At 38.0% G+C, this 23,703-nt stretch overlaps 1 protein-coding gene across 1 annotated transcript in view; it reads left to right on the top strand.

Annotated features, from left to right (window-relative positions):
* Nucleotides 1–23,703, top strand: part of LOC126355650 (cytochrome P450 4C1-like) — a 106,266-nt gene that overhangs the window by 46,244 nt on the left and 36,319 nt on the right. The window contains exon 3 of the mRNA XM_050006014.1: nucleotides 12,741–12,953. Within this exon, the coding sequence (XP_049861971.1) occupies nucleotides 12,741–12,953 (213 nt within the window). The remainder of the gene's footprint in view (nucleotides 1–12,740; nucleotides 12,954–23,703) is intronic.

Below are 23,703 nucleotides of genomic sequence, written 5' to 3' on the forward strand. Positions count from 1 at the left end.
ACCGTGGATGACCAAAGCTTCGAAGAGATTCAGTCCAAGTAAAATCGTTGCCTCATTTGAATTTACAACCACGAATGTAGTCTGTTTAGCAAATTGTTTATATGCACATCCGTTGAAAATGTTGTCCTTTTACTGGATCCTCGCGATGTCTGTTACCTAACAGCGAACTACGAAAGTCAGGTAACTTTGACATTTCTAACTTTCAGTACACCTGCAGATGAACGATTAAAATTGTAGACCCTGTCTCAGTTTGAAAAATGCTCTCCACTTCGTTAACTCAAAGACTGATATAATGACTTATTATTGTCAGAAAAGATAACATTTGCATGACGACTCATACATTGAAGTTTTGAATTTGTACCTGTTCATTAAGAATATTACTTGCCTTTTTATTATTGTTAATCATTTTAGTATGCTTCAGTGTTTGCTGTTTCTATCGGTTATGTTTCGTTTTACACACCCGAGCCTTATGTCCTGTCCTTTTTCAGCTATTAAAAGAAGGCAAATCTAATAGGTGAAAGAAAATAGTAGGAGTAGTGGGGTATGGGGCTCTGGGTACCTTTGATATCAAATTGATATTAAAATTAATTAAATTGTTCAATTAATTACCCCATCCCCACTCTCTCCCCCATTGACGTCATGGCATTTGGGTCCCTGCCTCCACCCCATCCCCTCTTCCCGCTGCCCCTCCCCTTCCCTGTGCTGTCCTATTGGTGGGAATTGGTGGGAAATTGAAAATGGTGTATGCCCTTTCTGGGACGTGAACCCTAATCTTCCTGGATGGAAAGCCCAAATACCCTCCTACAGAGGGAAACTGTCCAGATGCATGAGAGCAAGGTTAGGGTACTGTGCTTTATTTATTTTGGTTGGGAAACTGAAGTAAAGACCAGTCCTTATTATGTATTCAGTCTTAAATATTGGGCTTAATTACACATCAATATACAAAGAGCTACAGATAGAGCGCCTAAAATCGCAAAACAACTCAAAAATTGATGCAGAGTAAACACGCCCACTGGATAAGCGACATCCCTGCACCAGGAAAGGACTGACCCAAGTTCCACAAGATGATAACTGAAGGGGCCCAGAAGCGCTCAGAGAACCATTCACACGTCGCCCTCTCTGACGACCGACCTCTTAGAGCCAATACGCCGAAAACATTTAAAATAACTTGTCAATCACGAACACACCAACTTCACACACAACTTGGCAAACACTGCGTGAAGACCTGAACGATACCCAACAATAACTAAGCACACATGAAGACAGATCGGGAATCGATGCACATACACATACAGCCGACTCATTAACGATCGGCGAGCCAAAACGTGTCACCGACCGAAGACCATGGCCCGGCCTAAGTGATGCGTGGCGGCGATGGTCGGGCGAACCATGTCGACGCAGACCTCACTACTCCAACCCAACTGCACTATTGCCGCATTGCAACTGACAGGTCCAGACTGCCGTCGAGACACGTTCCAACCGACTGGCAGTCCCGAACTCGCAATCCGAAGTCGCGACGCGAACTCCCCTACGACAGACAACGACTGGGGGGGGGGGGGGGGGGGGGGGGTAATAGCAGTCCAGCAAAGATACTGCGAGAGGGAATATATCGATATGCGCTGCTAGCGCAGCTCAAGATCAAGCAAAGCAGCAACTCAGTAACAATAGTAATTTAAACTAACGTAGTGAGGTGGAAGTACGTTAAAAACAGAGTGTAAAATACACGGTGGCGGGAACATGAGCCGTGCACGGCTCAGAAAGGGATGGCAGTTCATGTTAACTGATGTTGGTGGCCGGACATGGAATGTAGAGCCAGAGGCTCTGCCTTCCAAAAAGACATCTGTTCTGCTCGAGGTATGGATCACTAGGGAGGGAGGCACACACGTGACTTGTATCACATGCTCGCTATTGACTGAAACCAATGGAGTGAATTCGCCAGTAGTTTGAGCAGAGGAGTGGGGGCGTCTCTTGTTAACAGCTTTAACTGGACAGAACTGCCACGGTTCTGAAAGGCAGGCAACTTGCGTCACTTGGGCGCACCGTAAGTTGCTCTGGGAGAAACTTGAATAAAGGTTTCACAGGGCCTTTAAAATAATTTTTTAAACCAACTACCTAAAATATTCCTTGACTGGCTGTCACTTTGTACAGAATATCTTCCTCACATAGTCCACTCACTACACAAAAAATTTCTGCCATGCGTCTGTGACAGTAAAATTGAGACATATGCCCCATAAATGCTCAAATGTTTCATGAATATGTTTTCTCAAAATTGAAGGTTGTTCCTGTAACAGACAAGAACGTTTTGATTATTCACTTTCCAACAATACACGAACAGTTATATGTAAATTGAACTTGGAGGGGGGAAAGAAAGGAAAGGGAGGGGATCACTCCTGTCAGCTCCATTGGAACATTACACGGAATCAGTGGTGAAGAGTGAAAACGTGTACCGGACTGGGATTCGAACCCGGGATCTCCTGCTTCCTAAGCAAATGCGTAACCACTGCGCCATATTTTTTTGTATTATCAGAATGAATTGGTACTATCATGACACTTCAGAAGACCATAGTCAAATCATCATGTAATATCAGCTGCATATGGGAGAAAAAATTAATTAAGGTAACAAAAAACGAGAACTACCAAGCTCACACGATATATAACAATTTTATATGGTTTTTAGTGATTTTAAATTTTGTATTTTTTATTTATTTTTATAGTTTGTTATATAATCTGAAAGTAGAAGGAAAACTAAGCCAGATTACATTCGAAATAGCAAACTAAAAAACATCCTAATTTGATTGCAAGGATTGTAGACGTTCATGTGTATCTACACTTCATCTACACACATTTTACAATACAACTGGAGCGATGCTGAGTCAACACGCAAAACGATATAGGGAAATCAGAGAGGACAAGCCAAAGCAAATCAGATGGGAACATACATAACACAGAAAAACACTTATCAGAAAAATTAAATTAACCAACACTTTGCCGATGGAAAGCAAGATTCAACATGTTGCCAAAGAGGTCTCGATATCGAGGTATTTGCAAACATGTCAAATAGGCAGTGATCATCTACTGCATGAAGTTCATGTGATCTTCCCCCCCCCCCCCCCTCCTCTTCTACAACATAATGAACGAAGTGTCCCAGCAACCACATAACTGTATGGGTTTTCGACCGTGGAAGGAAAGAAGAATGTCCGCAACTCGTGGTCGTCCTGTAGCGATCTCGCTTCCTGCACCCGGGTTCCCGGGTTCGATTCCCGGCGGGGTCAGGGATTTTCTCTGCCTCGTGATGACTGGGTGTTGTCTGATGTCCTTAGGTTAGTTAGGTTTAAGTAGTTCTAAGTTGTAGGGGACTGTTGACGATAGATGTTAAGTCCCGTAGTGCTCAGAGCCATTTGAACCATTTTTGAAAGAAGAATCTGGGCACAATATGATGTCCGTAGTGTGTGCAGCCTCAGACGATCGAGTAAGGAAGGCCAATTGGGTCCTGATCCAAGACCGGTTTGCACTATGGCCTCCACAAGTAAAGCGATGCCCTTTCGTATCGGGAGACGTACAGCGACTACACAAACCCGTTGCACTAAGCCCAGTAAGGAAAAGTCACTGGTTCGTTGGAATCAAGTTATTTACTACTTTATACCACGAGGACGCCACGCACATCGTCAAAATCGGAAGATTGATATTGGACCAAACTATCGTCCAGGTAGTTTGCGGTGATTCTCTTTCAACGAGATTCGGGCAAGGGACTGCTTCCCATCGAGTCTTCAGGAATTTCATGGTGAGGACAGGTGTCCATAAGATGTCAGCCCCTAAACAGCTCACTGCAAGATAGAAGTCGCAAACGTGTTTTAACTTATAATTTATTGGGCCAACATCAATAGGGGGTTCAAGAGTAGCAGGAAGGACACAGAGAAATAAATGAGACGTGAACGTGTGAGTTCCTTGAGTCTGCATCAAAACAGTACACAGTACACAGTTCACAGCATCTCCGTCTCGTCTTCCTTCGTATGACAGTCAGCCCCCCCCCCCCAAAAAGAAAGAAACGAGGCTTCGTGACCACCTCATACTGTAAGATAAATAAATGCCTCTTGGATAAGAAACGACCCGACAATTTCTTCGCCATAATCGAGGGAAGCGGGTAAACGTGGGCCACGGAATAAGCTTTGCGTAAGACATATGTATCCAGTATTCGGACTTTCAGGAGCAGATTAAGAGAACGCCTTTCATTCTCTAGTACCGCTCCCGGAATTTTTTCCATAACGGACTCCTTCATCCATTGAGACTTAGATTCTATGTGGTTTCCCTAAACTGCGCGAGGAAAATGCTGGGATGGATCCTTCGAAAAGGGCACAACCGATTTCACTCTCCAGCCTTCCCCATTCAGAGTTTTTGCTTCGCCTCTGATGCCTTTGTCGGTAGCACGATGACACAAATCTTTCTTTACCGTGGCCCCTTCAGTGTGCCTATAGTTTCTTCCATGATGTAATTAAACACAAAATATGGATGCAAAGGACAAACCTGTTCTGTTTTGGTCATAATAATTTTGGGATCATGATGTTTTATTATTCTATCCTTGTAGTCCAGCCGAATTTTTTTCGTATTTTTGAAAATCATTTACAAGTCCCTATATTCTAAAGCCTTTTCCAAGTGACTGAAGCTGAAATAATATGCCTATACTCATTTCTAGTCTTCTTCTAGCAGGACACATATGGCTAAATTGCGTCTCTCATTCTAATGCCTTTCTTAAATCCATACTGGTCTGCTCCAATTCACTGATGAATTTTTCCTTGTATCCGGTTTCTTAGTGCCGACATTCTTGATTGTCCTGTTACTCCATAAATAGCTACTGTTAAGTCGGATGCAATCTTACGGAGAACTGTACAAATCCACCGAAATTCTGTGCAGACAGCTCGGAATACATCTGTATAGTGTTGTTACAGAACAGAAATCCATCATATCTGTCGTTTCATTTACAGATCTTCCAACGTGTAAATATAATTCAGCAGTTTTGTGTCTGTCAGACTCGAGGGGTGAGGTCTGTCTCGGCTTCTTCATTCGTCGTATAACGTACTGAAGGGCAGCGGTGTTTCGCCTGCTTACATGATCAATTATTGTAATTAATTTGTTCCATTAGACAAACATATTTATGTCATTTGGGATAGAATGTTATGTGGGGTTATCAGTTTATTTATTATACTGGTTGATAATGGACATCGTCATACTAACAACTGTAGTACTGCGTGCTTTACAAAAGTAATTTTTGTGGTGGCTAAGGGGTATACAGAGGGTCTAAACAAGGGCGATGTACTTGAGGACAATATTATGGAAATGGAAGAGGATGTAGATGAAGATGAAATGGGAGATATGATACTGCGTGAAGAATTTGACAGAGCACTGAAAGACCTAAGTCGAAACAAGTCTCCAGGAGTAGTCCACATTCCATTAGAACTACTGACGGCCTTGGGAGAGCCAGTCCTGACAAAACTCTACCATCTGGTGAGCAAGATGTTTGAGACAGGACAAATATCTTCAGACTTCAAGAAGAATATAATAATTCTAACCCCAAAGAAAGGAGGTGTTGACACATGTGAAAATTACCAAACTATCAGTTTAATAAGTCACAGCTGCAAAATAATAACGCGAATTCTTTACAGACAAATGGAAAAAATTGTAGAAGCCGACCTTGGAGAAGATTAGTTTGGATTCCGTAGAAATATTGGAACACGCGAGGCAATATTCACCTTACGACTTATCTTAGAAGAAAGATTAAGGAAAGGCAAACCTACGTTTCTAGAATTTCTAGACTTAGAGAAAGCTTTTGACAATGTTGACTGGAATACTCTCTTTTAAATTCTAAAAGTGGCAGGGGTAAAATACAGAGAGCGAAAGGCTATTTACAATTTGTACAGAAAGCAGATAGCAGTTATAAGAGTCGAGGGGCATGAAAGGGAAGCAGTGGTTGGGAAGGGAGAGAGACAGGGTTGTAGCCTCTCCCCAATGTTATTCAATCTCTATATATTGAGCAGGTAATAAAGGAAGCAAAAGAAAAATTTGGAGTGGGTATTAAAATCCATGAAGAAGAAATAAAAACTTTGAGGTTCGCCGATGACATTGTAATTCTGTCAGAGACAGCAAAGGAGTTGGAAGGGCAGTTGAACGGAATGGACAGTGTGTCGACAGGAGGATATAAGATGAATATCAACAAAAGCAAAACTAGGATAATGGAATGTACTCGAATTAAGTCGGGTAATGCTGAGGATTTTCGCTATTTGGGGAGCAAAATAACTGATCATGGTCGAAGCAGAGAGGATATAAAATGTAGACTGGCAATGGCAAGGAAAGCGTTTCTGAAGAAGAGAAATTTGTTAACATCGCGTATAGATTTAAGTGTCAGGAATTCGTTTCTGAAAGTATTTGTATGGAGTGTAGCCATGTATAGAAGTGAAACATGGACGATAAATAGTTTAGACAAGTAGAGAATAGAATTGGGGAGAAGTTTATGGCACATCTTGACAAGAAGAAGGGACCGGTTGATAGTAAATGTTCCGAGGCATCAAGGGATCACAAATTTAGTATTGGAGGGCAGTGTGGAGGTAAGAGTCGTAGAGGGAGACCAAGAGATGAATACACTAAACAGATTCAGAAGGATGTAGGCTGCAGTAGGTCCTGGGAGATAAAGAAGCTTACACAGGATGGAGTAGCATGGAGAGCTGCATCAAACCAGTCTCAGGACTGAAGACCACAACAACAACAGGGAAACGAGAGAGGAAGAGGAAGCAAGAAACTTCAGGCGGGTGAGAGGTGAGCTGGGAGCTTTTTCTCAGCAGCTGAAGGACAAAATTTTTAGAGCCCCCCACAAAGCCGTCCTGTGGAGCGGTCCAGCGAGCGCTGCCTCTCTTTATCAGGGGTGCAGGGAAAAGCTGAAAGATGGTAGTAAAGAGCCATCAAACAATAGCCAGCTGCAGGTTTTTTCTGCCTCACCAGAATACCTCTCCTGTCGCCACGTAGGTGCAAAGGAGTCAATGGTTAAGAGATCTTCCCCTGTAGAATGCAAAGCAATTTCCCACCGCTGTTTTCAGGAAGCTGTGTGATGGCTAGGCCCTTCATGTGGATGTTGCTTTAAATTGTTTGAGAAGCTTCAAGAACATTTTTGTATGAACTGCTCTAGGTTATCCAGTGGCTTCATGTCTAGAAAGAATGGGAGGAAATCAGGTTGTAAAGAAGGCCGTCGTTAATTGAGTTGAAAGTTCACTTTAGTGAACCACTGTTTGTCCAGCGGACACACGTCGGTATAGAACATATTAATTGTTTGAGACACTGCCAGCAAAGTGTCCAGTGATCACTCTTAAACCTAGTCTGCGAAAGTGCTGATTGTGCTGCTTGAAGCAGAATCACTTTGTTTCTCTGTGAGCAGGGGGACGAATCTGTGCTTCTCCGTAGAGCTTTAGGCATTCCAAAGTGCTCACTTACGACCGCACATTTGAGTCGTCTGCTCCCCGCAAGTATGTAAGCAGATTGTCTTAATTCATGAATGGACTCTGATTTGACCAATTTCAAACATAGGAGTTTGCTGATGCAACCACACATCCGTTGCGTCGTTAAAATCACGCTTCACATCGTACTTCGTCTCCACACTGCCCGCAGCCTTCCACAGATTGACACAGCATACATGCTCTCCACCTGACGATTTATGGTGATATAATTTATAGTGATATACATGCCACTGCTTGATAAATTCACTATTCCACTAGACTGTTCTCTGAGCTCTCTGTTGTCAGCGTCCATGAGTGCGGACGTTTTTACAAGAGGCTAGATAGTATCAACCATTTAAGTGTTCCTGTCATCAAAATGAAGGAGGGTGGACGCGATTTTTGCATTAAAAGATAGGCATTATGCCAATCTTAAGCTTAGTGTAACCAGTAGGATCAACTGAATGTTGTAATTGTACGGATCCTGTTGTGCAATTTCTTTGAATTTTTGTAATAAATACTGTGGTAACATCCTCTTATTCTTATTTTAACTATGATATGTTTAAATCAGTGATTCTTAATAGGTTAAAAAATTGTTCAAATGGTCATCAGTCCCTTAGACTTAGAACTATTTAAACCTAACTAACCTAAGAATATCACACACATCCATGCCCGAGTCAGGATTCGAACCTGCGACCGTAGCAGCAGCGCGGTTTTTAATAGGCTATTTAAGAACATTAATTAGTTATTATCAATAAAATAATTTCTGTGTAACGTCTGAGGTGGGTCAGCCATAGCAGGGTTAGTCAACGTAACAAAACCATGTGCCATACAGTGTTACAGTCCACTCTCGAAATGTTAAGGAAACAGTATATGACACATGAGTTTCCTGAGGCAACTCTCTTAGTAGTTTGTTGGGCGTTTATGTGATACTCTCATGGCGACTTAACAAAGACATGACAAACCGAACAGCTCTTCATTAAGTCTTGTGTGACTGTTCAATGCTCCCTGCTTGGTAGGGATCGCAAACTGACGAGCAGTAACGAAATTTTGGGCGGACTGGTGTTTTTCAACTTAACTTCGGTGTATATGAATTAGATTCCCTTAAGACTTCTAAACGGCTGTCTCTAGTCTAAAGTTCTTTGGTCGAACCACCTTCAAGTACCTGCATCTGTATCACAATGTATTTCAGTAATTACTAGGTCATCCTTTTGTCAAACAACAGTGGTACTTTTTTCTCCTATTGATGCCTATGATTTCTATGTTTAGTTACCTTGAGTATCACCTGCCAGTCTTCCCATCAAGTACTGATTGTTTGCAGGTCTTCAATATCACACAACATTCCTCTATTGCAGAGATTACCCATATATAACTGTATACTTATATGGATACGGTGTCTGTTCTTTCCTATATAGATCTGGCGATACCGGCCATGACCTTCTTTTTCTGTGTGGATGCACACAAATTCCCCGAACTCTTATGGTACTTTGAATAAAGTAATGAGTGTGTTTGGGTGGGACACTATGAGTGTAATGTGTGTTAATACAAGGTGAGAATGTGAGTAACGCGGGAGGTGTGTGCGAGATAGTCCATGCAGTCGCTCCATCCTCTGTGCCCTCGTTAGCTCAGATGAATAGAGCGTCTGCCATGTAAGCAGGAGATCCCGGGTTCGAGTCCCAGTCGGGGCACACATTTGCACCTGCCCCTGTTGATATATATCAACGCCCGTGAGCATCTGACGGTATTAATATAATTCTAAACTAATAATAAGTGCGTCGCTGAGGAACAATTACATATCCTTACTGATGTCATTTATGGGGTCCTTTTATAATTTACCTACATTTTCTACTTCGAATTAAAGTTAGTGTTCCGACTTTGAAAATCCGGACACCTTGATCCGACCTTTACTAAAAATTACGAACACATGTTCGTTTTTCCCAGCCAATGCTACTACATGATGGGTCTAATATTTTTCATGACACATTACTGGCATTATTTTCGCAGTTGGTGTTCGTCATAATATCTACTGTTGGAAAGGACCGAAGATATGCTATTCCGTAAGATGAATGACCATTAAAACATAAGATTGTCTTTGGAACACATCCAGAATTAAAACAAGCTTATCTTTATCTCCATTGGAGGTACCACAGCCATTATTTATTGAATGACAGAGGCACATTATCCCACTCTTCATTTTGTTTATTTAAACTTCTCTTTCTTTTCAAATCCGATATCAGCTTTTTAAGTCATTTTGCAGTTATTGTCTATATAAGTTGCTATATGTCAGAAATGGCAGTTTCTTCACATTTTGTGTTTCCTTCGTTTTAATTTACAAAACTTTAGGTGTTCTTGATGTTTTGACGGTTTGTGCTCGTAGATGGAAAATGAGAAAAGATTTAAACATAGAAAAATTTAAATAAATAATAGCCTGAGTGGCAAAAGAACCCTCATTCAATGAGCAAGTTGCTGCAAGTATGTAAAATTAGGCTTAAGCCATCATTTTTGCATGTTATTTAAATGCAAAATTATGAAAGGTCGTAGCACTAATAATCGTTTTACTAACAACTATTGTTACTGTTTGGAACCAAAACCACTTACTTTAAAATTCTAAATGTGTCCTATGCAGACAACCAAGTGTTCACAGCATCGAACTGTATCGAGAATATATATTTACCCTCCGGAACACGGCAACCAACTGACAGAAATACCAAATCTAAAAGTTTTCCAGAAAGGCGCTTAAAATCGGCCAATCAGCAAGCACTATTTCCTCTCAGTCATCCTTTTCACTTAATTCATAAACAAAGAACAACTTAAAGAAACTGGAGCTATCATGACACTGGCAATGGAAAGATACGAGAATCGTGGCATCATCCAGGCGACCTAATTTCACAAACGTGTTATTGTAAGCGTTATATTAGTTGCAATCATCTGTGCAACTGCAGATGACTTTTGGGAGTTGTATCTGACCGAGACGTTTGTGCGAGGAAAAAGGAAGTTCGATGCTACTCCCTCGTGAAAAGCGTGCTCTTTCACGTACAGGCTCATACACCTGAACTTCCATATCACTGAAGTCAGTCTCTTGTAGAATTTTGGAACACACTGTGTGCTCGCGTATTCTGACCGTTCTCGAGACCGAAAAACTCCTGTTTCAGAATAAATATTTCTTCTGCAAACAATGATCCTGCAGCTATGTGTGTTTGCCCGTCGTACCCGAAAGGTTGTAGATACAGACGCCTAGGTTCACACCAAAAACGCACAGTTGAGTAATGAAGAAAATCAAATCACTTTTGTGATTAGAATGAAGCATTCCCACCAAGCCCAAACCAGTATTTCATTCTTAACAGTGTTCTTCCAGTTACGTTTCCTCGAGCTTTCGTAACAAGTCTTTTTTCAGGTATAGATTATCAGCCTATATAATCCACCCCCTATTCTCCAGAGGATTGTTTCTCCCGCTCTCGTCTGCCCCGATCCTATTTCAATTTTGAGAATCCCAGTACCGGACATCCTCCTTCCCTCCCCTAGTAGCAGATACCTCAGTAACACATATCCCCAACAGCTGGCACCGCACAGCAACTGACAGCCACTGTACTAAGGGAACAAGTCTCGACTTGGTAAGTCTCGACTTGCTGATGGTTTGCTTTTGCTTGTTGAAAAAAGTCGCAAAATTGTGGAACAAGTCTCAATTTACTTACTCAATATCATAATTAGACTTATTGAACTCTACGCATGTGCGTTGACACTACGTCGAAGCATATCTCGCTGAGTTGGCATTAAATAACATGCTGGGTAATGACAGTTACCACGTCAGCTATCTACCATTGCTTTACACAATGTTATTGTAACATGAAAATGAGAATTCTCAGAACGAATCGAAACTACTCAGAACTATTCGTAACTTCCTGTCAGGTTATGCCACATACACAGTCAGATACTGCTGTTACAATACTACAGTTCCAAATGCCTGTTTGTTTGTGACACCTGTCACTTCCTTGTCTGCTTAGCATTGTCAGCATAAGATTTCAAACGTCTTGTACTGCAAGATACAATTAATGCGTCTAGCTTGCAGTCGCTTAAATATATGAGTGACCTTGAATGAATAGCAACCCTCGTTTCATACCTATACGTACGTATATTTCTGCTGTTTAGTAGGCTATTTCTGCAAAGCGCCATGTAGTTTCCTCTGTGTGACAGTACATATTAGCATCACCAGCAGAAAATGACAAATGTTTAATGCTGCATGGTACGGCATGAGGATTTATGTAATGGTTGAAATTATCAGGAGGAGATGGCAAATTTCTGTATTGCAAAAAATGTTAATATTTTATCCTTGAGTTTTTATAATGTTTCGGTGACTACTTTAGGGCTACTTTGTGATACTCTGTTACATTTCAGTGCCAGCTAAAATACTGCGTTGCTACTAACTTTTCATTTTCTTACTGTACTCTTAATTGCTGGAGAGGGAAGTGTGTACAGGGACTGGGTGGTGGAAGGGAGAGCTATGGGTTGTTACATTATGATAATATTGATAGGGGCTGGAAGCTGTCCTTATCTTGGATTGTGACGTTTTTGTCCCCACATGCAGGCGACCTGCGCTAGTTCCTGCACTTAACGTCAGTGTTCTCGTAAGGTTCAGTACTACATTCAGGTGCAAATTGAGCCGGGTAGTCTCGCATAGTACTTAAACAGTTATTTTTGTTGTTGTTTTACTACAGTCTCTGATTGTGAAGGTCCAAGGACACCCCATCCGACTGTCCCAGCAAACCCAGTTTTATCACAGCCAATTATTAACTGTAATGGAACCACAGGGGGTCTTAAACATTCTTGAAATGTGGCATGATAGACTCATACTAATTTATATGTATGAGACAGGAACAAATCTGACAACAGTTGTTAGTATCGTATGCTTACTCCCTCCTCTCTCTCTGCCAACCACTTCCTCAAGTCACAGTGTAGTCACAAGCACTAACTGTTACTGGACTAGACTACTTTCTTCTATTCCCAACACACAACTGCAGGTGATACCTCACAACATGTAGAATAGAAAGGAGACCCCATCAGTTACAGGAGCCATCCAAATTATTGTTCCTTTCCGATTCTGTGATCACTTCATTTGTTACTATTCTACTTTTACTTTCGAGAAGCTTTTGTCGTAGTACTGCGTGTAATGAAAAGTAGTATGACAATGGTGTAGGCAAACACTTAATAATGCATCTTAATTCTTGAAGAAGACATGTGCTATCCATCAGGAGTGCTACTGCCATGTCGCAGGTGCTCGCGAAGTTCATGGGAACATTCAACGAGAGCGGGGTCTCCCTGTGTGGGAAGCTGGCAGAGACAGCGGGCGCCACGGTCGACGTGTACCCCATGCTGATGGTGTGTGCGCTGCGCACCATCATGAAGGCAATGTTTGGCGTCGAGCTGGACCGCCTGGAGCCGGATCAGCGCAAGCATTCCCATATAGTGGCTATCAGAAAAATGTCGGTGAGTCCACTAAACTGCTCAAACTCTTTTACTTTTATGCACTTTTACAACCTTATCTGTAAAAGCCTTCGCCTTAGGAACGTTTTCCTTTATATAGGACTGAACAAATAATTTAAAACTATACTTTTTTCGTATTTGCGAGTGGAGGAGCCTCTATGGGTATATGTTCAGCTTCTACATCTCTATCTTAGTTTCTTTGAATGATCTTAACATAATTCTGGGCCTTCTGTTTGATGCATAGTTATTCATTGTACTGGAATTAATTTTTAGGTGGTTATGGGGTTCAAATGGCTCTAAACACTGTGGGTCTTTAGATCTGAGGTCATCAGTCCCATAGACTTAGAACTACTTAAACCTAACTAACCTGAGGACATCACACACATCCGTGCCTGAGGCAAGATTCGAACCTGCGAGCGTAGCTGCAGCGCGGTTCCAGACTGAAGTGCCTAGAATCGCTCGGCCACAACGGCCAGCTAGGTGGTTATAAAACAATCTTTCCATTTCCTGTACCATTATGTGACTATCCATATATTTCTTAACTGTTCCATCTATCGTTCCACTTGTCTAACTCAAAATTATTGTTCATAATGCAATCACATTAAATTTCTGTACCCTGACCCTATTTAAGCAGTGTTATGCGCGAAGGTACTTTTATAATACGTAGTGTTTTGGTTTTTCTGCTTTTAAAAGGGAAAAGGGAAGTGATGACTATGCAGTTTAGTCACTTAAAACCGCAATCATTATCATACTAAGTAGATGATGTAGTGCTGTTTCAAATATGCTGATCATAATTTGATATTCCCTACATCCCTAACCCACCAAACAGTATTGCTTCTTTCATATGATTGAATTTCCTTTCAATGTTCGTTTTTCTCTTACAATGTAACAGAATACTCATTAGTTTGAGTGTATACATAGTCATAGGGGAAGAATATCATATGAGAATTAATAAAGCAAAAACAAAAGTAATGGCATGCAAACAAAAAAGATGTCTTTTGGGACAACAGCAATCAGTGAAATTATAATGTTACTTAAAAACCGTCTTGATTGCAAATATTTTTATTCATATGACCGGTTTCGGTTCATTCAGGACCATCTTCAGATCTGTAAAAATAATGATACTAATTTACTATTTCACGGAAGCAAATCTTTTTCATCCTATCTAATCAACATCAAATGTACCAGAGCATACCTGATATTTCAGTTACAGGAGTAACCCGTCCAAATCCAGCAGTTTTCACATGCTACGTCACATAAAATTGGTTGGCAGAGTGCACGTCATTTATATTAATTATAACACTATTACCGACAGATGGCGTTTGGTACGTTTGTTACATTCCATTTGCACATATTATATTCAGTATCTCTTTTTTATTAATTAAAAATACTTAATTAAAATATGTAGATGTCAAGGTTAAAATCTGTACTTGTCAGCATTAATAAAAAACAGTAAAATTATCGTTTTTATACGATCTAAAAAAACATAGGGCGATTTATATATCTATGGTGATGGTGTGAACTTGTTTTCCTCTATGGTCTGCTTCCGTATTTCCCGCCATTTCGGTGTTGTGCCGCGGTCCGCTCAGTCGCCTGATGTCCATTGCCGCAGGCAAGAGGGCCGCACAGGAGGGCCCCGTCAACGACGCCAGGCACTGCACGCGTCTTCCACCGCGCACCATCTCTCATCCCTTGGGCTGGATCTCCACACGCACCAGTTGTCATCTTAGTAGGTCGTCATAAATGCTAAAATAGGCGTTATGATTGAATTCGCTTTCCTCGTTGAGGATTAAATCCGGATCTTTATTTTTGTGGGTGTATATTTCAATTTCTTCCAAAATGTTAAGAAACCGTCCCTTATGGGCTCTATGCAGGAAGTCTAAACTGTGTTCAACGTTCGTGACTGAGTCCTTTGTCGCAGCCATATGCGCCCCAAAAGCTGTTTTGTTTTGAGAGTAGGTGTGCTCCCAGAATCTGGTTTCAAAGTTCCTACCAGTCTGCCCTATATATTGTTTACAGCAGTCATTACATTTGATCTTATATACACCTGAATCCTGAAATTTATTCCTACTATTACATATTCTATGCTGGAGCTTCAATTTTAACGTGTTATTTGTTCGGAACCCTATTTTAACGTCGGATTTACGAAAGCATCTTTCAATTTTATCTGTAATTCTTCCATTGTAAGTGAGAGCTACATTTTTTTCTTGTTGTTCCTCTTAACTGCTACTTGACTTCCTTTTATTTGTTCCTCTTCTTTATCTTCCTATAAATATTCATCACCTGCTTACACGTATATCCGTTCGCTACGGCCACTTGTTTTAAAACACTTAACTCCGTTTCTACTTCCTGTTGGCTTAGTGGCAATCTTAGTAGCCTGTATACCATCGAAGTAAAATATGCCCATTTGTACTGCGGTGGGTGACAAGAGCTCTCATTGATAACGAGATCTGTTCACGTAGGTTTTCTGAATGTGCTAAATTCATGCTTGCCATCTTTCTTTATTAGTGTTAAATCATGGAATTTGAAGAAAACAACCATATAGATTACTTAGACAAAGGACTCAGTCACGAACGTTGAACACAGTTTAGACTTCCTGCATAGAGCCCATAAGGGACGGTTTCTTAACATTTTGGAAGAAATTGAAATATACACCCACAAAAATAAAGATCCGGATTTAATCCTCAACGAGCAAAGCGAATTCAATCATAACGCCTATTTTAGCATTTATGACGACCTACTAAGATGACAACTGGTGCGTGTGGAGATCCAGCCCAAGGGATGAGAGATGGTGCGCGGTGGAAGACGCGTGCAGTGCCTGGCGTCATTGACGGGGCCCTCATGTGCGGCCCTCTTGCTCGCGGTGCTGGACATCAGACGACTGAGCGGACCGCGGCACAACACCGAAATGGCGGGAAATACGGAAGCAGACCGTAGAGGAAAACAAGTTCACACCATCACCATAGATATATAAATCGCCCTATGTTTTTTTAGATCGTATAAAAACGATAATTTTACTGTTTTTTATTAATGCTGACAAGTACAGATTTTAACCTTGACATCTACATGTTTAATTAAGTATTTTTAATTAATAAAAAAAAGATCTACTGAATATAATATGTGCAAATGGAATGTAACAAATGTACCAGACGCCACCTGTCGGTAATAGTGTTATAATTAATATAAATGACGTGCACTCTGCCAACCAATTTTATGTGACGTAGCATGTGAAAACTGCTGGATTTGGACGGGTTACTCCTGTAACTGAAATATCAGGTAGGCTCTGGTACATTTGATGTTGATTAGATAGGATGAAAAAGATTTGCTTCCGTGAAATAGTAAATTAGTATCATTATTTTTACAGATCTGAAGATGGTCCTGAATGAACCGAAACTGGTCATATGAATAAAAATATTTGCAATCAAGACGGTTTTTAAGTAACAAAAAAGATGAAGTAGAAGTCCAAGTTCATGTGGGCAATGAACTGCTTGCTGAGGTTGATAAATTTACTTATCTGGGCAGTAATATTACCCGGGATGGTAGGAGCAAGGCAGAAGTGCTCAAGCAAAGGCTGCTTTTCACGAGAAGAAAAACATCTTAACATCTAAGAGCATCAGTCTTGAAATCAGGGAAAGATTTTTAAAATCATGTGTGTGGAGTGTGGCAAGCTATGGGTGTGAATCATGGACTCTTGGACAGAGGAAGACCAGAAGCTAATTCTTCTGAAATGTGGTGCTATAGACACACGCTCAAAATAAAATGTATCTTCAAGTTCACAAACGAAGTGGTTCTGAAAAGAGCAGATGAGAAGAGAGGCTTCTGGAGTTGCATTGTTAAAAGAAGAGTGCAATTTACAGGCCATCTATTAAGACATAAAGGACTTCTGAACACAATCATAGAGGGATATGTCAAGGGAAAAAGAGGAAGAGGAAGACCACGGCAGAGGTACATGGATCGAATCGTGAAAGATGTGTGATGTAACACCTATAAAGAAATGAAGAGAAAAGCTGAAAGACCCACAGAATGGAGACAAGCTACCATTGTAGCTGTCGCAAACCAATCCTTGAATTGACCACTACAGAAGAAGAAGAAATAGCACATGTACTCTGATGTGGATTGAAACAAAGCGCCTTGTAGGTAACATTTTGTAATAGAAAAATAATACTTCTGGCAACTGTAGGCTTGTTAGATTGTGACTAAGTTCATTAAACACACTCTTTATAAAAATGTAAGTCCCGCAGGATGTTTATTTTTGAAGTGCAAAAAGCATGAACAAAGCTTAAGTCACGCAGGGAGCAACATTGTCAAAGTATGACGTGTAGCCATTTGAATGATGAACAGGAATAAATTTATAAGCCGACAAATCTGCCACGACGACAGGGTCCCCATCGTCTTTGGTGAACAGGCGACAGACACTCTCAATTCCGTAGCTGGGTGCTCCCAAAGTCAGACGCCAGTGGCAGTGACGTCATGTTGGTGACTCTCTCGTGAGACACCTATTTCATGGGATCCTTGGGGAATCAGCACCGGGCGCAGAAATACTTACACATAGCAAACATGTCTGTTTCCGACAGAGCACTGCACTAAAAATTACTCTGCGCTAGGATGCAGGTAGGCCTATTTTCGATCACGTTCGTGCAGAAAAGAATAGGTTCGTGCAACCTGTGGTCTTTGGTGGCATTTGGGTTGCTTCCTGGTGGACGGTCGGAGCGTGACCGCCTGTCTTCAGCATCGTTCAAGCACTGATGTGATGTTGGTTGCTGACACTCCAGGCGTTAAAAGCCTCGGTACAGTAGATGCCACCCTTCCTTTTAATGCTGTACTTCTACAGTGCAGATACACTGAAATGTCCATTCATTTTCCTCGTCTCGTATTCATGTTCTTCCACTCAGATGTGTTTCAGTATTGCTGAGGTTCCAAATTTGCAGTTCAGTGTCAAATACGGGAAGAACATAAGGCGACACAGCAACTTCTCTTTTGGCAAATACAACACAGTAATCAGTGCATTTGTACCATATTTTGTTCCAAAAGAAATGTTAGCTTTTCGCTAAATAATGTCTCATTTATAGATTTGTGACTGTGCTGGTTATAACTGTCTGTTGCACATTGCCATTTCCTTAGTGGCGTTCTTTTCTGTGCCGTCCATGTACGCTAACAAATACAAAATTTTACAGAAAATAACCTGAATTAGTGGTAGAACTGACAATCTCTATACTTTAACATTATTTTTATTCGCTTTTAACCGTTGAAGGTGGGGTTCTTACCTTGTCAGTCATTCCGAGAACAGCAGTTCCAATCTCCAAGTGACAGACTGGCCCTTCCCCTTTATCTCTGAAATCTGAGTAATCATGCAAGAAACACTGCCAGTAGCTACTTTGTTGCTCAGGCAGTAGTAGACTACTTTTGTATGTTCTGGAGAAAAAATAATAAAATATTCGTTAACACACGCAATTTTTTATTTTCCATAAGATTGATCTAATGATCCATTACATACAAAAGTATTCTACTATCCCTTTTACCTAATAATTAATAATTCTAATATAATATAGGATAATAATATATTAATATTTAGAATAAAAATCACTTATTTTTAATACATTTCCCTAGGTGAACATAAGAAATTAAGAGGTGAATATAAGAAATCTATTCTTTACCTAAGACTATCCTAATTCTTTCTTCCTGAGCAGCAATAAGATTTTTATGAGTAGTTGTTTGTAAATGTTTTTTTAGACAACACTTATTTACAATTCTACCACACTCACAAGTAACTTTATTTTTCTAATTTCTCAATACACATTCTTTGCATACATATCAATGTCCACCTGTTGGATATTTATCCTTATGAAATTCCACAATACTTTTTGTAATCATACATTCACTACACTATCTTAATTGTGGCTTGGCGCAACCTAAAGTCTGCTTTAGCTGACACTCAGTGTTGTTCATTTAAATAAAATAAAATTAATGAGAAAAATATTTTTTTTAATTTCACATTCTGAATTCTATATCATGAAATTCATTATTTCCATTTTTAAGTTTCTTCATTCCTTCATATTTCACTTTCATTTGCCCTTTTATAATTATTTCAAGTTTCCAAGGATCAATTAATTTGTAATATCTACCTGGTAAAATAACTTTAAAATCATTATTAAGTTCCACACATATTTTTTCGCCATGTCTAGTATTTAAATATTCAAAGTCAGTAACATTATATAAAACATTAATCTCTAGTTCAGCTATTTTTCATCTCTTTCGAGATCATTAAGCTTCTTGATTATAGTGTCCATTTATATAGAAAAAATTCTATTAAAATTGTATGTAATAATTATTGATTAGATTTTCAATAATGAATAATGACAATATGGTAATGTGTCTATTCTATTTTCTAAAACATATCTTTTATTATTATCAGGACTTAGCCCTTTTTTGTTTGCTTGAATTGGATATATTTCATGTTTTTCACTTTTAATTAAACTAAATTTAACATATTGGCAAACAAGCAATCTTTATAATCTTCTAAACTTATGCTGTTGTTAACAACACATTTTTAAATTCCTTTCGATTTCTTTTCTATTTTGTCACCAACTTAATAACCATACATCTTTGCTCTTAAATTACAAAATTCTTCCATTGTTTTTCCATTACATTCATCTTTCATTTTACCAACTACTTTCTTATTTACTAGTGGAATATTGTATATATCATCTGTTGAATAATCACTTGAATCAAAATATAATCAATCATCTTCATAAAAATCTTCAGTTTTAGTATTATAAATACAACTATCTATATCTTGATAACATAATTCAATATTTTCTCCATATTTAGGTTTCATAATTTCATCTATTTTCATAATTAATTCATCATATCTGTTTGGAATATGATCAACTAGCACAGGAGATTCAATAATGTCAAGTTTTTTACCAAGATCAATACCAACATTTTTATATTTTGTTATTCTGTCAGAATGATCATCCACAGAAACAAAGCTGATTTTATAGACCATAGAAAACATTTTAGATCATTATTTTTCACATTAACACATGCCTTTTTATTTTTAATATTATATGGTAAATCAATACAAGATGATCTTCTTGTGTTGTTGTTGTGGTCTTCCATCCTGAGACTGGTTTGATGCAGCTCTCCATGCTACTCTATCCTGTGCAAGCTTTTTCATCTCCCAGTACTTGCTGCAACCTACATCCTTCTGAATCTGCGTAGTGTAGTCATCTCTTGGTCTCCCTCTACGATTTTTACCCTCTATGCTGCCCTCCAATACTAAATTGGTGATCCCTTGATGCATCAGAACATGTCCTACCAACTGATCCCTTCTTCTGGTCAAGTTGTGGCACAAACTTCTCTTCTCCCCAATCCTATTCAATACTTCCTCATTAGTTATGTGATCTACACATCTAATCTTCAGCATTCTTCTGTAGCACCACATTTCGAAAGCTTCTATTCTCTTATTGTCCAAACAATTTATCGTCCATGTTTCACTTCCACACATGGCTACACTCCATACGAATACTTTCAGAAACGACTTCTTGACACTTTAGTCTATACTCGATATTAACAACTTTCTCTTCTTCAGAAACGCTTTCCTTGCCATTGCCAGTCTACATTTTATATCCTCTCTACTTCGACCATCATCAGTTATTGTACTCCCTAAATAGCAAAACTCCTTTACTACTTTAAGTGTCTCATTTCCTAATCTAATTCCCTCAGCATCACCCGATTTAATTTGACTACATTCCATTATCCTCGTTTTGCTTTTGTTCATGTTCATCTTATATCCTCCTTTTAAGACACTGTTCTTTCCGTTCAACTGCACTTCCAAGTCCTTTGCTGTCTCTGACAGAATTACAATGTCATCGGCGAATCTTAAAGTTTTTATTCTTCTCGTGGATTTTAATACCTACTCCGAATTTTTTTGTTTCCTTTACTGCTTGCTCAATATGCAGATTGAATAACATCGGGGATAATGATTAATGTTATATTTCTCCATTAATTCTTTAAATTCTTTGTTATAGAATTCTATACCGTTATCTAATTGTAAATTATTTGGTCACCTATTTGTAAAAAGTTTTTGAAAACCATCAACTATATTTTTAGCTGTTTTATCTTTAATAGGTATGGCATATGCATATTTAGAAAAAAACATCTATTATTGTGAATAAATATTGATATCCTTTGTTTATTTTAGAAATTCCTTTTAAATTACCAGAATCAATTTCAACTCAATTAGTTTTGCAATAAATCATCTATGCCAAAAGAAACGATTTACCATTTACATTTTTTTTTACAAATTTGCTCTTTTGAGATTTACAAACTGTACAAAAACCTTCCATTCTTTGTCTTTCATTTTTAGTTGTTACTCTATCCAGACTATGTGTATCAGTAAACGTTTTACACTTTAAAGAATAAATACGATATGATTTTCCATTTATATAGAAAAAAAATTGTTTAAGTTTCAATTTTAAATTACTTCACCAAATACAACTATATTTCCAACTCCAGAAACAGTTTTAACAGAATCGTCTAATATTACAGTTATAACAGTTGATTTATGTACCATTATTGATTGAATATTATTATTTATTTTATATAGCTTAGCAGCTACTCTGACTGTTATATCAACATCATCGAATTTCGGTTCTCTATTAATATTTTTACCAACAATAGTAATTATTTTGAGTATGAAATCATATTCAAAATTGTACATTTTTTGTTAACCACATGTCATAAAAGTGAATTCGATTATTTGTTTATCATATACTTTCTCCATTAGATTACGTAACAGTTGTAAGTATGGGTTTAAATCTGTTTTTGAGAAATAATCTGAAATACCTTTTTCTACTTCTTTTTTAGTAAAATAATAATTGAGCTGTGTTAGAATGCTTGTATATTCAGGTTTTGTAACATATCCTTTTTCTAAGTATTGTGTACTAACAGCATCATAACCATTTACTGGATCGTTTATTGCTATTTTTCTACCTTTAAAATCAACAAAACGTTTACTTATTTTAAAAATACCTCGTAATTGTTCCTGGAATTGTTTGACTAAATAGTCTATTAATCCTTCTAAATCTTTTTCTAATTTTGGATTTCAATGACCTTATGTCACATGATGATTCCTCATCGGTTTTAATCTTATTTCCAAATATGTCCATGTATTAAATCTAATATATCATTAAAATTATAGTTATCACATAGTAATTTTAAAACGAATAAACATAAATGACTACAAATTACTTCATTAATATTTTGTATGCTTTCTGTATTGTAATTCGCCCTATTCCTAAATAGTTAACTAATTGTTTTGGTATATTACCTCCATATAAACCAAAAAGAACTTTTTTATCTTTATTATTATAATAACAAATCCAATGTGTACCAGGATTATCAGATGTATCTAAAATTCCTATACCACATTCAATTTTAAATGGCTTATTTGGTAATTAATCAATCTTATGTACACCACAAAAGTGTTAAATTTTTAATTGTTCAGTAAGTTCTTCTACATCAAAATTACTTAATGCATTAGGATATTTATTATCTACTTTTTAGAATTTTTTTGTTCTCTTTTCCAGTTCCTGCTTTCTTTTCCATTTCTAAGTTATGTATTTTTTGTTCTTGTTATTCTTTATCAGCTTTCTTTTTGTTTATAACTGCGTTTGCAATTGCTGCAGATCCACCAGGTAAAGAACCAATTGTTGCTAAATATGAAAATGCAGCTAATAATAATTGTGAAAATCCACCTTCTTGTTATGTGAGTCCTTCACAGTCTTTCTTTTTTGTTAAATGTTGGATAATTTTTTTAATAACAGGCAAATATCCACCAACTTTCTTTTCTTTCTTTCTTTTTTGAACATCTATTAAAAATGGCTTCACTGTATTTAATTGCTCATTATTTAACTTTAATTTAATTGACTTTGGTTTAGTTTGCCACTAGGTAGCAATGTATAATCAATTGTAAAGTTATTTATTTATATTGTTAAAAATTTAATAAAAATTTTTTAATTTTATAATCTCCAACCATTTTCATCGACTTTAATTCCCATATCTAATTTTGGTTTTCCATACATTATTCCTCTAACTGCTGTTGCTGCAACTTTTTCACCAAATGAAACATCATTTTCATACACTCTTTTTTGTTTTGCAACTAATTGAAGTTCTTTATCAGCTTTATTTCCAAATCTTTATTATCTCTATAAGCAATATCATGTTATTTTACAAGCTTCATCTAATGGATTTATACCTTTATCATTTTTAGCTAATCTTCCTTCTAATTTTGTGAGTGGACCACAATAATTATAACCAGGAGGATGCATTTCAATTGGCAGTTTGTTAATTGTAGTATTTACTAATCCTTTTCCATATTTATCGCTTTTGGAAAATGTATGTGGAAAATTATTAAAAAATCTAATTAAATATCGATTACCTATTGGATTATCAATTATGAAATCACTAAATTTATTTGTTAACATTTTTGCAATACTAAAATTTTCATTATGATAATTCTTATTTCCAGCTAGTTCTTCACCATGAATAACTGCTAACCTATCAATTAATTGTCTAACATCATTCATCCAAACATATTCAATTGATTTATCTGTATATTTTTAAATTTAACCTGTACCTTTTCGTTCTGGAGAACTAAAATCTGAAGAATCTATAGTTTGTCTTCTTAAGTTTTGAAATTAATTATCAACAATTTCTTATATTAAGTGTTTATATTAATTACCTTTACTTG

The sequence above is a fragment of the Schistocerca gregaria genome, chromosome 3 (assembly GCF_023897955.1).
Source record: "Schistocerca gregaria isolate iqSchGreg1 chromosome 3, iqSchGreg1.2, whole genome shotgun sequence".
Lineage (NCBI taxonomy): Eukaryota > Metazoa > Arthropoda > Insecta > Orthoptera > Acrididae > Schistocerca > Schistocerca gregaria.